Source organism: Salvia splendens, chromosome 5 (genome assembly GCF_004379255.2).
Source record: "Salvia splendens isolate huo1 chromosome 5, SspV2, whole genome shotgun sequence".
Classification (NCBI taxonomy): domain Eukaryota; kingdom Viridiplantae; phylum Streptophyta; class Magnoliopsida; order Lamiales; family Lamiaceae; genus Salvia; species Salvia splendens.
Genome location: NC_056036.1, coordinates 25,284,168 through 25,300,469, shown reverse-complemented (window position 1 = coordinate 25,300,469; position 16,302 = coordinate 25,284,168). Strand labels below are relative to the sequence as shown.

The following is a 16,302-nucleotide window of genomic DNA, read 5'->3' as shown; positions in this document are numbered from 1 at the left end:
GAGGATTAAAGAAGCGGGGAAGAAAGGGGAAAACAACACAACTCAACCATAGCCCGAAACAAATGGGAATAGCTCGAATAAAATCAGAGTATCTCAACAATCAACAACTCAAAAATGAATACTATCTCAACGATACAAGAACTCAAAAGAAAGACAACTACTTAGCGGAAGCATTTGAGAGAAGGAATATGCCACGTGAGAAGACATGACACATTCTACACACTTAAATTTCTTCAACGGTCTTGCTCAACACCCACCGCACCCGTCACGCTCAACCTGCAATTTTTAAAAAGAAAAGCAGGGCTGAGTACTTGATGCACTCAGTGGACTCATGCCGAAAACATTTTATAAAAAGATATTTATCATGCCACCATTGAGTGGACCTTGGGGTTTTAACTTTAGAAATCGCCCAAGACACTAAAATCATTTCCATCTTAAAATTCGATTGATCAACCATTTTCCCATAGACGTCTACCATATCTGATCCATTGATGACAAGGAACGTGGCCACATTCCAAGTCACTAGATCGGCCGACCCAAAAGACGGCTCACGATCCCCATTGGTGTACACTAGCCTGAATAGGGACTCACTCCCTAGACAGACCCGAATTTGATTATCCATTGATGGCAAAAGCCACATCAGATAGGTTTCCATAGAATAAAACAAAACACGGCATGACAAATATTCATATCATTTTCACATAAAAAAAGTATACTTAGGGCATTGCCCTTATTTAAAAAGAAAGCCCACCTCAAGTTCTTAATTCGAAATTATTTCCTTTCCCTTGATATCACGTCTCGCTTGCAAGGAATCACCTTTAGCATTTAAATAACACATAAATCAACACAATGAATCAAGTAAATAAATAAGATGCATGCACCCTAATTAAAATCGTTTATCACGTTTCATGGTTTTCGATTATTCGGTGGCCGCGTTCCTCCGTTGGCTCCTCGTATTTCCACCACGATGTCGGAAAAAAATTCCCAAAATTATATAAGCACTTAACCGAATTATGACAAGTATTTCCACTCGCAATTACATTTATTAAACGAAGGAAAAGAAAAAGGATTATTACCTATGCTCTCAGCCAAAAACGTATTACTCCCTCGACACTATTTTATTTAACATAAAAAAATATTACTCTCTCAACACTAAACCTATACTCCCTGCCGTCAACTACTTTAATTAAAATATACTCCCTGACAAAACAAGTCTACCCCCCATATGCACCCTACTGTCTCAAATTCTTACGCCCTCCCTGCTTAATTCAAATTGACAGTAAGAACACCAAGCAACAAACTCTCTTTCTCTCACAGTTTCGTTCAAAGCTCTTCAAAGAACACACCCAGATTTTCTCAAATTTGCAACACTCAGAATTGGGGATTTACAGAAGCGCACACACAAAATCCCTCTCCCTTTTCCTCGCGCACCTTTCTTCCCCAACTCTCATCTCTGTCTCTCGCTTTCTCTCACAAAAAGGAAGAAAACAAGATCCCCAAATTTTCGTCGCCTCTTCTGATTCTCTCCATGCCGCCGGCCACTGCTCGCCGGGAGGGAACGGTGCTGCTGTCACCGTGCCTGGAAGACGCTGCTGTCGCCGCCGGGAAGAGCTGCTGCTGGCCGCGTCCACGCCGTCGCTCAGCGCCATCGCCGTCTGCAGTCGCCACGGGTCTGCTCGCTGTTCGAACATCCCCGAAACGACACCGCGCAGCCCCGAAACCAACCCGAACCACCCCACAAGTAAAGTTCTTACGTTGATTTCGTGAAATTAAAGTTCGATTCTTTGATTCGGTTTTGTTTTGGTTTTCCAATTAGAGATTTATTTCAGATTCCATGAGATGCACAAGAATGGAATAGGAATGAGGTGGAAGAAGTGTATACCCGCTGTTGGTGAAAGGTTTTGGCTGGCAAAGATTGTGTTGTCAACCCTCCTTGAACTTGATCCGATGGTAATTGATTTGAGGGATTGATTGGGTATATATAGGCAAAACTGATAGATATTGATAGATTTGGTGGTTGGAGAGATTTTAGGGAAGATGAAGATATGTGGAAATCGTTTATTGATGGGTTTGGAGAAATGTATTTGACCAAGTCAACTATGAAAAGATTTAATTAGATTTATTTGATTTTTTTTTCTTTTTATTTTTTACGGGTGTTGCAATCTACCCATCTTAACAAAAATTTCGTCCCGAAATTTGCTTACGTCCTTCGAATACAGAATTTCTCCATCATCTTGTCTTCCAAGCAGCTTCCTCATGTCGCTTAATTAACATTGTAGTTGAAGTCACATCGCTGCCACTTTTAATAAATTACGCGAGATTAGACTATATTAAATTAAATTGCGCACTTCGCATCATCCCTCCTTGTCTTGCACCCTCTTTTGCATTTGAACTTCATTTCGTCTTCGCTATCTTCCACTTCTTGAAATCTTCTTCGTCTTCTTTTTGTTCTTGTCGTTCATGGAAAACGTAGGAAATAGTAAAATAGTTCACACATCAAGCTTGCTCGAACGTTTTACGCAATTCCAAGAAAAAGTTTCATGGTCCACCGGCATCCATTCGCACTCTCAATCTCCTTGCCTCGTTGTGCCTTGACAAATTAGGGGTTCTCCCCAAACTTTCAGATTTTCGTTCGTTTTCGTCACTCGGGAAAGTGATAGATTATCTCAACTTAAAACTACGGTTTGCGCGTATTCAACCTAACCTACAACGTAAGCACTCTATGTTCGCAACATACTTAATCATCTCACATCTCAACATCTACCACAATTAACGCCATTCATACCACCAGATAAAACACACAACATTTTCACATCCATAACAAAAGACTTTTGAACTTCACATTTATATTCAAAACTTTTGAAACAAAATTTCTTTACACTTTCACACTTTCCTCAAAAATTTCCACATCTCACTTTTAAAGTAAAAGTTTTGACTCAAAACTAAACGTACTTTCACATCAACTTTCATCCTTCGTATAAGACACTCCATAGAATAATGCATTATACTTGGCACCTCATAACATAAATAACATCACACTTCTATAGCTTAATTTTCCAAAGAAAAAGTTAAAACTATTTTTCTCGAAACTCAAAATTTTTTGAACAATTCATAAACACAACATTTTCCATTGATCAAATCTTTTCATAACAGATAAGTCACCCCATTGCATAATGGTCCTCCGGTCGGCTAAGGATCCTCTCTCGGATTAGCCAATGACATTCACGTCGGAGGAGGCTCCCTCCACAAACCTCCCCTCTAAGGAAACGTCGAGGAAAACCATGAAAATGAAGGTGAAGGAACGAAAAAGTACACCAGCCCCTCCCACCAAAGGCACTGGTCGGAAAAGGTTCGTACCCTCTCCGATGCCGGAAGACAAGCAACTTAGGAAGAAGATTGACTTCGGGGCCGAAGGGAGCTCCCCGATCGGAAGTCCAAAATGCAAAGGCCCCATCTTCCCAACGCCGATGGAACCCCCCCTAATCCCAATGGTGAAGATGAATCTAAGAGCAATGAAGAACTTGTCGGCGCTGGAACTGATGGTGACGCTCCGGCCGACGATCTTGCGGCCGGCGTAGGCGCGGGGACCGGTGACGGAGTCGAGCACAACCTCCCACATGATGGCCGCTTGGAGAGAGATGGCTCTAGCATGGGTCAAAAGGCCTTGGTGGACGCGCTAGTCAACTTGCCCGAAATGGGCACAACAACAAAAAACTAGCTCCTTTTTGCAGCAAGCCAACTTTCCCGATTTGGCTTGGAGACCAAAACCACCTTCCGAAAGTGCGCTAACTCTTTTCCGTCCCAAGAGTTCACGTGAGCCTACTGTCGTGGAGGCTCCAATGCAACCAAAAAAGGCTGAAATCATCCACTTAGCCGCCTTGGACTCGGCGAAGATGCTAGACACATTGGTTGCGCAACCTCTCATTACGGCCGGCCAGTCGGGACCCGAGTCCATGACTACTGAGCCTTACCCCACACCATGGCCGAGAGTCGAACCACTAAAACCCCCAAGGGGTGCTCCAAACTTCCCTTCCCTTGAAGAATTCCCTCCCCTAGAAAAAGGGAGGACGCTTAAGATCCGAGACACATTTGAAGCCGGAAAGTCGCAACCGAGGGAGCACCATGCCGGCCTTCCTCCCTTGATCGAGGGTAACTCAAGGGTAAGGGCGGCAAATCCCAAAGGAGCCGAAGGGAATGAAGCGGACCTGAGAGAATCGAACCAGCTGATGGACACGATAGACCCAACCCGGAAGGCCGCACCTTCGGGCTCGACGAGCGGCAACCAACAAGGGGGGACTAAAGGCACCTCGGGCCATCTCGACCGGCCGAAATTGATGGCGGCTATGCTCAAAGGCTCAACCGACACCATCGGCCCCCAAGCCTTCGAGCCAGAGAGGCTCCAAAACATTGGATTTGCCTCCGTGTCCAACGGCATCCCGGCCATCTATTTCTCCGGGGCGGAAACTCAAAAGCTTGCCGAAAGCGTGGGTCACGCCATTGTGGGTAAGTTCTCTCATTCTATCCCAACAGGTATTCAAATTCAAAAGGCCCTTGATAGTATTTAACTTCGGTGTGGTTTTAATTGGAAATACATTAACGCTAAACACATTCTCATCCAATGCGAGAACTTGGCGGACTATGCCCGGCTCCTCGGAGGACCAAAGGGTACGCCCGTATGGCTCATCGACCGCCATCCGATGAGGGTTTTCAAATGGTCCCCGGACTTTGATGTATATTGCGAGTCCCCGATCGCGGCAATTTGGTGCAACCTAATCGGCCTCTCAATTCATCTTTTTGACCAATCCGCCTTATTCGCCATCGGCAAGCTCCTTGGCACCCCAATTCAAGTTGATCAAGCCACGGCCAACAAGACTAGACTTTCCTTTGCTCGAATTTGCGTCGAGATAGACATCACAAAACCGCCCCCCGAAGAGATAATCCTCGACCTTTGTGGTCGTGAAACGGTGCAGCGAGTCCGGTGGGACAAGATACCATCATATTGTCAAGAATGCAAGCACGTTGGCCATGCGAGTGATGTGTGCTATGCGACGGGCAAGAAGGAACGACCACAAAAGAGAAACTACAACACCGCTCCGCCAAAACAGCCACACCCCGAGGGCCAAGGCACAAAAGGGAAGCAAGACATGGGCAAGAACGACCCCAACCACAATGAATGGAAACGCCAAGGGAAGAAACAAGGCAAGACGGGCGATCGACCAAGTAATAACAAAACAAATGGGGGGGATGCCGGTGGTACTCCTTGGGAAGGACCGGACATTATCGGTGACCCTCCAATGGGGAGCGGAATGCGCCCTGACACACAAAGCGAGGGGCCCAAATTCGGGGGCGAGGGAGGGAAGACCTCGCCGAACCCGTCGAACTCATCGCACCCCATCATCGAACCATCAACAACTCACGGGGTCACGGATGCAGAATGGAGCCCCGCCAACGCGAGGCGTACGATGTCACCGCCTAGGCGAGGGAATCCGAGAGGAGGCGCACGCCATGCAATGACAAGGGACGCGGCTATTTCTCGGCTAAGAATCACATGAGCACCAACCAATACTATTCACTCATGGCGAATAGAGAGTTTGATGTTGAAAATTGTGGAGATGCGGATGACATGGCTATGGACATGCAAGAGGGGGACGAGAGGGTTGGTGGCAATCTTCCTCCGGGCAATGCCGAGGGATACGCAAAGAACAAAGCGCAACAAATCTTTGAATATCAAGGAGGGACTTCATCCCCTTCGGGTACGTCTCCCACTTGTTAATAATGTCTTACAACATCATGTTTTGGAACATGAGGGGAATCGCTAACGCGTCCACCCAAAACGTCTTGAAACGCTTAATTAAATGTCGTAATGTGTTTTTTCTTGCAATAATGGAACCGCTCACAACCCCTGATCCGGACCGGTTCTCCAATGCCTTGGGGCTATCCTTCATTGGCTCGAACACGTCGGGGAAGATCTGGTTGTTTGTGGAAGAAGGAGCTACTTTTGATATTGATTGTGATACGAAACAAATCCTACATGGGCGGCTTATGTCTCACCGGCTTACTAGCCCACTAGCTATCTCGGCCGTGTACGCCAAATGCACAAGGTCCGAGAGATACCCACTGTGGGATAGGTTGAGAGAGATTGCGGGGCCCCTCGAAGGAACACCGTGGATTGTCGGTGGTGACTTCAACACCATCCTCTCGCACCGGGACAGAATTGGGAGCGACACCAACCGGCAAGCCGAGATGGTCGATTTCGCGGAGACAATTGAAGACTGCAGGCTCCTCGACCCCGGGTTCGATGGGGCGGACTTCACATGGGCCAAAAATGGTCTCTTTGAACGATTGGATAGAGTGCTCGTTAGTGAAGGCGTCCCTTAGAAATAAGAATAATACTTAATTAGACTTAAGAAGTCAAATAAACTTAAACGTGAATGCATTCTAAGTACGTGGTCATTTTATTCTTTTTCTTAGTCTTCTAGGAAAAAAATGTTCTAGGAACCTTGAACATTAATTATGTGGAGGTTTAAGAAAAATAATTCCACTAACTTTAGGAGTATTATTTTTCCATGTATCTTGTTCGAGATTAAATTATCATCTGAGGATTTAATTAGCAACCCTCTCATGGACCAGGGTCTTTGAGGCCACTCGGGTTACGAACCTCCCAAGGATTGCCTCGGACCACGGCCCAAATCTAGCAAGATGCAAGTTGTCGATCTCTACCAATGGAGGCAAGGCGTTCAGGTTCCTAAACTTGTGGATCCGACACGAGGCTTTTATGGCTGTTGTACAGAATGCAAGGGAGGAACCCAGGGGGCTGGGGGACTTTTAAACATCCAAATCAAGCATGCTAGAGTTAAAAGAGCTCTAAAGAAGTGGAACAAAGAGGTTTTCGGGAACATCCATGCGAACCTTAAGGACAAGGAGGAAGCTATCGAGCTGGCCCAATCCGAGTTCGAGGCAAGGCCAACGCCCGAGAATAGGACAGCGATCAATAAACACATTGCCGAGTACATCCTCCTGCTGCGAATGGAAGAGGACTTTTGGCGGCAAAAGGCAGCCCTGAGATAGCTAGCCGAGGGTGACAAGAACACTCGGTTCTACCAAAGCTGGGTGAAACAAAAAAAGGGTCCGGCTGCGTATCCATTCGATCCGTGCCAATGGACAAGAGCTAACTGAGGAAGAGGATATAAAAAAGTCAGTGGTGGACTTCTTCCAACAACTTCTCGCGCCTAGCAATTCGGCACTCAAAGAACCAGACCTCGACCTAATCAATCCAGCAAGTCCATTCAGACGAGCATTTTGCAGATATCGCAAAGGTACCGGACGTGGAAGAGGTCAAGAGTGTCGTCTTCAGTATCTCCGGCGATAGCGCACCCGGACCCGATGGATTCTCTGCCACCTTCTATCAAGCCTGTTGGAACATCGTGGGTCCGGAGGTGGTGGAAGCTATTGGGCAGTTCTTCAGGGGGGCGTACCTACCACGAGGCATCACGGCCACAAGCGTCGTCCTCATCCCAAAGAAGGCGTCACCTGAGTCATGGACCTACTACCAACCCATCAGCCTTTGCAACGTCCTGAACAAGATCATCACCAAGGTACTCACGAACCGACTCTCTCCTTTCCTTCCGCAGGTCATTGCCCCAAACCAAAGCGGCTTTGTTAAATGGCGGCTTCTCAATGATAATGCGCTGCTGGCTCAAGAGATGTTCCATGAACTTGCACAGTGCTCCCCAGCGCCTAATGTAGCGGTGAAGATTGATATGGCCAAAGCCTACGACAGGGTCCAATGGCCTTTCCTATTTAAGGTGCTTCGACACATAGGATTCCCGGACGCATGGATCTCGCTTATGGAGAGGTGTATAAGCTCGTGCTGGTTCTCGATTCTTATCAATGAAGCACCATCGGGTTTCTTCAGATCAACACGAGGTCTCCGCCAAGGCGATCCGATATCCCCCGCCTTTTGTGTGATAGCAGCGGACTACTTGTCGTGAGCACTAGACAAGCTCATACTCGGCCAAAAGGAGATGACCTTCAAAGCCTCCCGAAGATGTATCAAGATCAGCCATCTAGCCTATGCGGAAGACTTAATTATATTCACACAAGCGGCGGCTACCTCCTTGCGCCGACTCAGAGCTTGTCTTGAAAATTATGAAAAAGTCTCAGGCCAACAAATCAGCCTTGCCAAGAGCAACTTCTACATTGCGGAAATTCATGAGCAATGGGCAAGCTCGATTCAAGCGGAAGGGAGTTTTTCTAGGGGTCTTCCCGTTCCTCTACCTAGGCGTCCCCATCTACCGAGGTGTAAAGCACACGGACATGTTCCTCTTCCTCCGTGAGAAAATTGTAAGAAGAGTCTCAGGGTGGGCGCACAGGCACTTATCTTTTGGTGGGAGGCTCACGCTTATTAAGAGCACTCTTGAAGCTATCCCCTTGCATATCTTCCAAGCCATTGAGCCTACAGCCGGTACTCTCAAACAACTCGATCAACAATTGGCTCGATTCTTCTAGGGCTCTACGAGTGAGAGGAAGCGGACCCACTGGATTGGATGGGACCAAATGTACCTCCCCACTGATGAAGGGGGACTCGAGATCCGCAAAACTAAGGAGGTCCTTCGTGCCTTCAACATTAAACTATGATGGCTAAATACTCTTCCAACTCCTCACCTCTTGCAGTGAGAACACCGAGCAGGAGTAGCACCACGTGGAGGAGGCTTTCTAGAGCCTGGACCCTCGCACAACCGCATATGAGGTGGCTAGTGGGCCAAGGTAATATTTATTTTTGGGATGACATCTGGCTCGGTAACACCCCACTTAGGGAGCTCAGCCTCGATGAAAGGGGGAGTCCTACCACTCGGGTGTCGGAGTATATTAGGAATGGCTCGTGGGATGAACCCAAGCTCCAACTCCTTCATGATCAGGCCGGCATTCCACAACACATCATTGATCTCATCCTCAACACCCCGATCCTCCATGGTGAAAAGGACATCCCGAGGTGGACCGTTTCTAAGCATGGGGAATTCACGGTGGCCTCGACATGGGACACAATCCGAGGGCAGCACCCGCTCATTCAGGGACTGGGCGATGTTTGGAAGGCGGGTCTCACTACTTCCATAGCCATCTTCATCTGGAGGCTCCTCTCCAACCGCGTACCGGTCGACAAGAAACTTCAGTGGGGGGAGATTGAGCTAGCTTCCAAGTGCCAATGCTGCCCCCACCGACCGGGTATCAAGTCCCTCCAACACCTATTCATCCAGGGACATGGAGCTCGCAGAGTATGGAGTGAGTTTGACGCTTGGTTCGCAGGCCAGTCCCCCCGCCTCCTTATCAACGACACAATCCCTACGAGAATTGAAGTGTGGGCGCGGAGATATCAGCCGCCGAACAAGAAGCATCTTAGCCGAGCCACCCCATACCTCATTCCTTGGTTTATCTGGTCGGAGAGAAATAGGAGTCGCCACCAAGGCACACAGTTTAAACCACAAAATGTGGTATGGCAGGTCCACATGTTCATTCGGAATTCTATGTCCAATGGAAGCTTGAAGCCGAAACATTGGAAGGGAGTTAAACTTGGAATCAACATTCCTCAACAAGCGGCGGCAATCAGGGTGCTACCCCTAGCCATGGCAATCAAATGGAATCCCCCGGATCAGCCGTGGATAAAGCTCAACACGGATGGTTCCTTTAATGAAGCGAACGACAAAGCAGGGGCTGGAGGGATCATTCGAGACCACTTGGGTAAGATGCTCGTCGCCTTCAGCACGTCCCTCGAAGCACACTCGGCGTTAGAGGCGGAGCTTTTGGCCATGCTCCACGGTTTGAACATAGCCAAGGAATTCGCTCTACCAATCTGGATTGAGTCGGATGCAGAGCAACCAATCAAATTGTTCAATGGCACAGGATGGGGCCCGGCACTCGCTCGGCAAGCGGTGGCGCAACTAATCCTACACAAACGCCAACTCAAATTCCGAGCCACGTTCATACACCGGGAGGGAAACAAAGCGGCGGACTTCCTTGCGAGAATGGGGCTAGACCAAGACAGTGGCCTATGAATGCACGTCAACTTAGCACCGAGAGAATTGCTGGACTTGGTTTGATTGGACGAGATGGGAGTGTCGCACATCCGAAACCTAGACGGGGACGGACACTAAAGTTGGTAATGAGACATTTTTTTTTATTTTAAACACCACGAGGGTGGAGGGTTAAGGCAGACCCACACCTATGCATTGCCAAGACCATTGCAACGAACAAACAAAACACTGAGCCGCCCGAAAGTGACGACTCGCAAAGACCTATTAGAGTACAATGAGGGCCTCCCTATCAGCTAGAGTGGTCATCTAAATACTCTTAACAACCCTTTTACAATTACAATGATGCGATCTTTGCAAAACCAAAACCTAAGACCATGATCCGAGGATACCCTTGGGAGATTAGTCACCCTCGTTGCCTCAAACGCATTTGTCCATGCCTCATTGACAAGCAGCCTGTCCAACCTTTCAAACAGGCCATTTTTAGCCCAAGTGAATTCCGCACCATCAAACCCCGGGTCCAGAAGCCTACAGTCTTCAATGGCGTCGGCAAAATCAATCATCTCTGCTTGCCGATTGGTTTCACTACCAACCCTGTCTTCGTGTGCAAGGATCGTATTAAAGTCCCCTCCAATCAGCCACGGTGTTCCTTCCATCCGAGTTGATATCTCCCTCATTTTATCCCACAGGGGATGTCGCTCCAATCTATTGCATTTAGCATATACCGCCGAGATGGAAATATAGTTCGCCATGCGGTGCGAAGTTAGCCTTCCATGTAGGACTTGGTCCAAATCCTCCCCAATGATGAAGTTGGCTCCCTCCTCGGCAAATACCCACTTCTTTTTGGGGACATGCCTTGCTTTCTGCAAGCCATATTTTAGACAATTTACCATCAAAATCCGTACCTACTACTCCTTATGAGTTGTGGACTGGGCGCAAGCCCAATCTAGCACATCTCAAGATTTGGGGTTGCCCGGGTCATGTATTAGAAAAGGATCCAACTAAGCTAGGATCAAGGACGGAGGTATGTTTGTTTATAGGATACCCCATAGGAACGAAAGCTTATGAATTCTTTAGTCTCCGAGATAAGAAAGTAATTGTGAGCACTCATGCCACATTCTTAGAGGAAGACTATGTAATGAATCATAAACCCAGCAGTGAAGTGGCTCTTGATGAGCTAACTTCTGTCACAAATTCCATTATCTAAGAACGAGAACCAAGTGTACAAATAATTCCAGAAACTTCAACTTCTATTCCAAGAATTGTAGTGCCGCGCCGCAGTGGGAGGGTCTCACATGAGCCCGAAAGATACATTGGTTTGGGTGAATCTATGGTTTGTGGAAGCGCAGGCAGATGTCGATCATTGCGAATGGGTGAAAGCAATTGATTCGGAACTACAATCTATGATAAACAAAGACGTCTACGATTTGTCCGTCCTACCCGAAGGCTGTACTGCCATTGGGAGCAAGTGGATATATAAACGTAAATGTGGACCCGATGGACGAGTTAAAGTCTTCAAGGCAAGACCAGTGGCTAAGGGGTATACCCTAAAGGAAGGTGTCAATTACGACGAGACCTTCTCCCCAGTGGCCATGCTCAAATTGATCCGGATACTATTGTGTATAGCAGCTTATATGGATTGAGATGTATGGCAGATGCACGTTAAGACTGCGTTTCTAAACGGCGGTCTTGAGGAGACCATCTACATGGAACAACCCGAAGGTTATGCCATAAAGGGCAAGGAACACATGGTTTGGAAGTTTAAGAAGGCCATTTATGGCCTTAAGCAAGCATCTAGATCATGGAACCAGTGTTTCGATCAAACTGTTCGCAAGTTTAGATTCGAAAAATGCCCAAGTGAAAGCTGTGTGTACAAGAAGGTTGAAAAGGGAAAAGTGAAACAACATCCATTGTACCTTCCTTACGCTTCTCTTGGTTGGCACATTCTTTATCCTTGTTTCTATGCTCATAACTCGTTGAAGTGCCGGCCCAAGTATCCACCTTTGGACGCCATTCTCGGTAAATGATCTTGGAGACATTGCTCGAGTAGTGCGTCTTTGTTGGGGTTCGGTGGTTCTTACTACCATCACGTTCCTTCCTTCCCAAAGCATGACACTTATCAATGGTGTGCCCAACATGCTTACAATTGGCACAAAACAAAGGTATACGATCCCATGCCACTTTGTGCCTTGATTCTTTACCTAAGATATTGAGAATAATCTCTTCCGTAGGGGGCATAGAGATGTCAATCTCAACGCATATCCTAGCAAAGGAGAGTCGGGATTGGTTAATTGTGGCATGATCGGCTTGTAATGGCTTGCCTAGGAGCTTGCCGATCGCCATAAGGGCCGATTCCTCAATGAGATGCGCCGGGATTCCCATGATGTTACACCATACGACAACAATCGGTGACTCAAAAAAAGTATCAAAATCCGGCGCCCACTTGAACACCCTCATCGGATGTATATCAATAAGCCAATTCGGATTCCCATTGGGGCCATTTAGCACCTTAGTATAATCAGCCACTTCTTGGAATTGTATTAAAATGTGCTTAGCATTCAAGTGTTTCCATGTGAAAGCACCAACTAGCCCCATACCCCCAAAGCTTTTTTGAATTTGAAACGTAGATGGGAGCGAGTGGGAGAACTTCCCGACTAAGGCTAATCCTAGTTTCTCCGATAGATATTTCATTTCCAAATCGGTAAATGAAAAAGATGGGGTACCTTCGTGACAGCCGGCCGTTCCCATAGGCTTGGCCTTGCCGGCATCAAGTGTGATTGGCTTGGCCTTTTGACTATTGTACAAGGTTGAAGCTCCCTCCACATTCCCCATCCCTCCATGGGGGAATAATTGTTTTGCCTTCTTCCAATCAACCGCCGGCCGGACCAGGTTTTCCGGCGAGGATTCCGGCGGTGGTGCGTCGGAGCCGTGGTCATCCTTGCCCCTATCTTTGCCGAGATGAGGATGCATAGTACATGGTGGTGATTTTGAATTCAAAATGGCATTTTCCACAAATGCACCAACATTATCTTGCCCATGAAAAGTGGCCTTTGTCTTTTCTTCCTTTTGTGAGTCACATGCACCCACCAACTCACATGCCACCCCATCATCCTTCACGTGGGGCATGGTACTTGCAATGGTCAGCCGGTTGACCATCTCTTTCTCCATGCTTGATCCACCAAGATTCCGGCCTGCCGGCGCCGGCGACATTCCGGCCATCTCCTCACCATCAAGCCCTTCCATTCCACTCGTCGGGACGCTCCCTTCCTTGGCCATTTGGGCTAGAGAGCTCAACATATCCCCAAAAGGGGCGAGCTTGCTTTCCGACGTCCCTTTCCTTTCACCATGGCGTTCCGCAATGAGAATATCCACCATTTCAATTACCATCTTCTTCTTAGCCCGACTAACCTCCGAACCAGATTCAAGGCCAGCTCGTTTGAGGGCTTGTCGAGCTTTCTCCGGGTGAGGCGTGCCAACCCTTTTGGTTTTAGACCGTGCAATTGAATGAAACTTCCACTCCGGCGAGGAGATGGGCTGCATCGTGTGTTCCAAGGCATCGGCATCTTCCTCCGGCAACTCACCGCCGGACTTCACCATGTATTGGATGCAACAATCACATTACACCTCCCTCAAAGGGGAGGGAGAGGGAGTGGACGAATTCTAGAGAGAAGGGAGAGCTTCTCTCTCTAACTTTGAGTAAGTTGGTAATGAGACGTTGGGAGACAATAGTGACTAGTTTTTTGGTTAATTGTATTTTGGAAAAGAGTATGATGGGGTCCGAACCTTGTGGGATCGGACCACATACTACTCTTGGCTTTGTTACGGCACACCACTTTCGGGTGTGGCCACGCCTTGTAATTATCTCTTTTGGAAATATAGGGATGAGGGACCCACGAACCCTCCACCGTAAAGGTGTTTGATTTAAAAAAAAAACATAAGGGCGATACGTACATCAATGGCCCACACATCGACAATTGGCATTTGACCGGGAATGTTGCTACGGTGACATTTGGGAGTGACAAATCGGGAATGAATGAGCGGGCATTAGCCCAATATGTGTCGCATGTGGGGCCCCCATCCGGGAGATTCAGGGCTTCATCGAGGACCTTGACCCAGGAGGGTGTGTCCCTTGTGGCAGTATCCCTATTGCTGGCCTTAACTAGGATATGGACTAAGGTTTTGAGGAAGCACAGGCTGCATCAAAATTGTAATAGGGTTTTTGAGAGTATATAGATGACCTCTCTAATTGTTAGGGAGGCCCTCGTTGTACTCTAATTTGTCATGGCGAGTCGTCACTTTTGGGCGACTCGGTATTTGTTTGGTTGTTGCAAATGGTTTTTGGTAATGCACAGGTGTGGGTCCGCCTCAACCCTCCACCCCTAGGGCTGTTTATTTAAAAAAAATCAACAAAATCACGGTAAAGTATCGCTATCCTATTCCTAGGCTAGATGATATGCTTGATGAATTGCATGGATCTGTTGTGTTTAGTAAGATCGATTTGAAAAGTGGTTATCATCAAATTCGAGTTAGAGAAGGAGACGAATGGAAAACAGCCTTTAAAACAAAATTTGGTCTATATGAGTGGTTAGTAATGCCTTTTAGTTTAACTAATGCACCAAGTACTTAACACACCTTTCAATAAGGCCAATCCAGCCCCACTCTTGGTCTTCATCTCTGATGCGGATGTTGGGGATGCCCATCTCATCCAAACGGACAATGGCCTTTAGCATTCTTGGGGCAGATTGAGGAGTCAGACGAAGGTAGGAGGGTTGTTCCAGGCCTATTTTGGCTAGCAAGTCTGCGGCCTTGTTTCATTCTCGGTGGATGAAGGTGGTTCTGACGATCTGTTGTTGCTTGAGGATGGCTAATCGTGCCATGATTCGGCGAGTGTGGGCCGGCCTCCATGAAGGCCCATTGACAAGCTTAGTGGCTTGTTCGGCATCGGACTCAACCCATATGGCTTGTTCGGCATCGGACACAATCTCAAGCTACAGCACACCATCCGAGCAACCTTCATTCACCGGGAGGGCAACAAGGCGGCTGATATGCTTGCCAAGATGGGACTTGAACAAACTTCTTTGGACGTCGTAGAATGTTCAAAGCCATCATTCGCCTGGATGAGATGGGAATCCCCAACATCCGTGTCAGAAATGAAGACCGCGAGTAGTGCAAGGACCGCGGAAGGTCCCACCGATCCTAACCTTATTGGACGTCGTAGAGTACGCAGGTGTCGAGCCATCATTGGCATGTCCCCGACTTACTCTAGTGGTGTAAATGGGCTATTGTATTTGTATTTTGATTTTGACAACCTAGACATAGACTGATCGGCCTACTTGTAACCTTTGATTGTAAATCTTTTGTTTTGCAATATAGGGATGAGGGACCCACGAATCGTTCACCTTGAAGGTGTTTAGGGAAAAAAAACAATTTGGCTCGAATCGGACTCCGAGCAAGCGCTCGAACTACTCAACGGTGCAAGTCGGGGACCGGCTCATACCCGACATGAAGTTGCACGCCTGACGGTCCTCAAGCGCCAAATCAATCCTCGCTTCTCCTTCATCCACCGAGAAGGCAAAAAGGCGGCTGATTTCCTCGCCAAGATGGGCATGGAGAAAACTGACCTATACCGCATGACTGACCTCACTGCCCCTCGGCTCCTCAAGGCCATGATCCGCTTGGAAGAAATGGGGATTCCTAATATCCGAGTACAAGGAGACGACCCCAACTAACATTGGAGCCCTCATGCTGTTTTAAATGTATTTTTGAAGAGAGTATGATTAGGTCCAGGGCATGTAGGCTCGGACCTTGCACTACTCTTGTTTAATTTGTGTAGGCGTGCCACTTTTGGGCGCGGCCTTGTCTTGTACAACTTTTGCCATGAAATATAGGGATGGATGAGGGACCCACGAACCCTCCACCGTCAAGGTGTTAATATATATAAAAAAAAGTGGTTTGTTCAAGTCCCATTGGCTAGCCAATCAGCTGCTTTATTTCCTTCCCGGTGGACGAAGGTGGCCAAAATGTGAGCTGCCTCTTGGTGATCACTAGGCGTGCCATGGCTCGGCGTGAATGGGCCGGACCCCATTTCGATCCATTCAAGAGACTAATTGCTTGTTCAGCATATGACTCAATCCATATAGGCCGGTCGAAATTCTTAGCTAGCACCAAACCATGTTGTAAGGCCATTAGTTCGACCTCCAGGGCTGAATGTGCGTCGAGGGGAGTTGCAAAGGCCACGAGCATCTTGCCCGTGGAATCCCTGACGACCCCGCCCCCC

General features: G+C 47.7%; 1 protein-coding gene across 1 annotated transcript; it reads left to right on the top strand.

Moving 5' to 3' along the window:
* Positions 1-1,013: 1,013 nt before the first annotated feature.
* On the top strand, positions 1,014-2,064 carry LOC121804013. The gene is made up of 3 exons (XM_042203568.1): positions 1,014-1,020; positions 1,214-1,741; positions 1,817-2,064. The coding sequence occupies exons 1-3, from the start codon at positions 1,014-1,016 to the stop codon at positions 1,969-1,971; spliced, it is 690 nt and encodes a 229-aa protein (XP_042059502.1). The 3' UTR covers positions 1,972-2,064.
* The last annotated feature ends 14,238 nt before the right edge of the window (positions 2,065-16,302 follow it).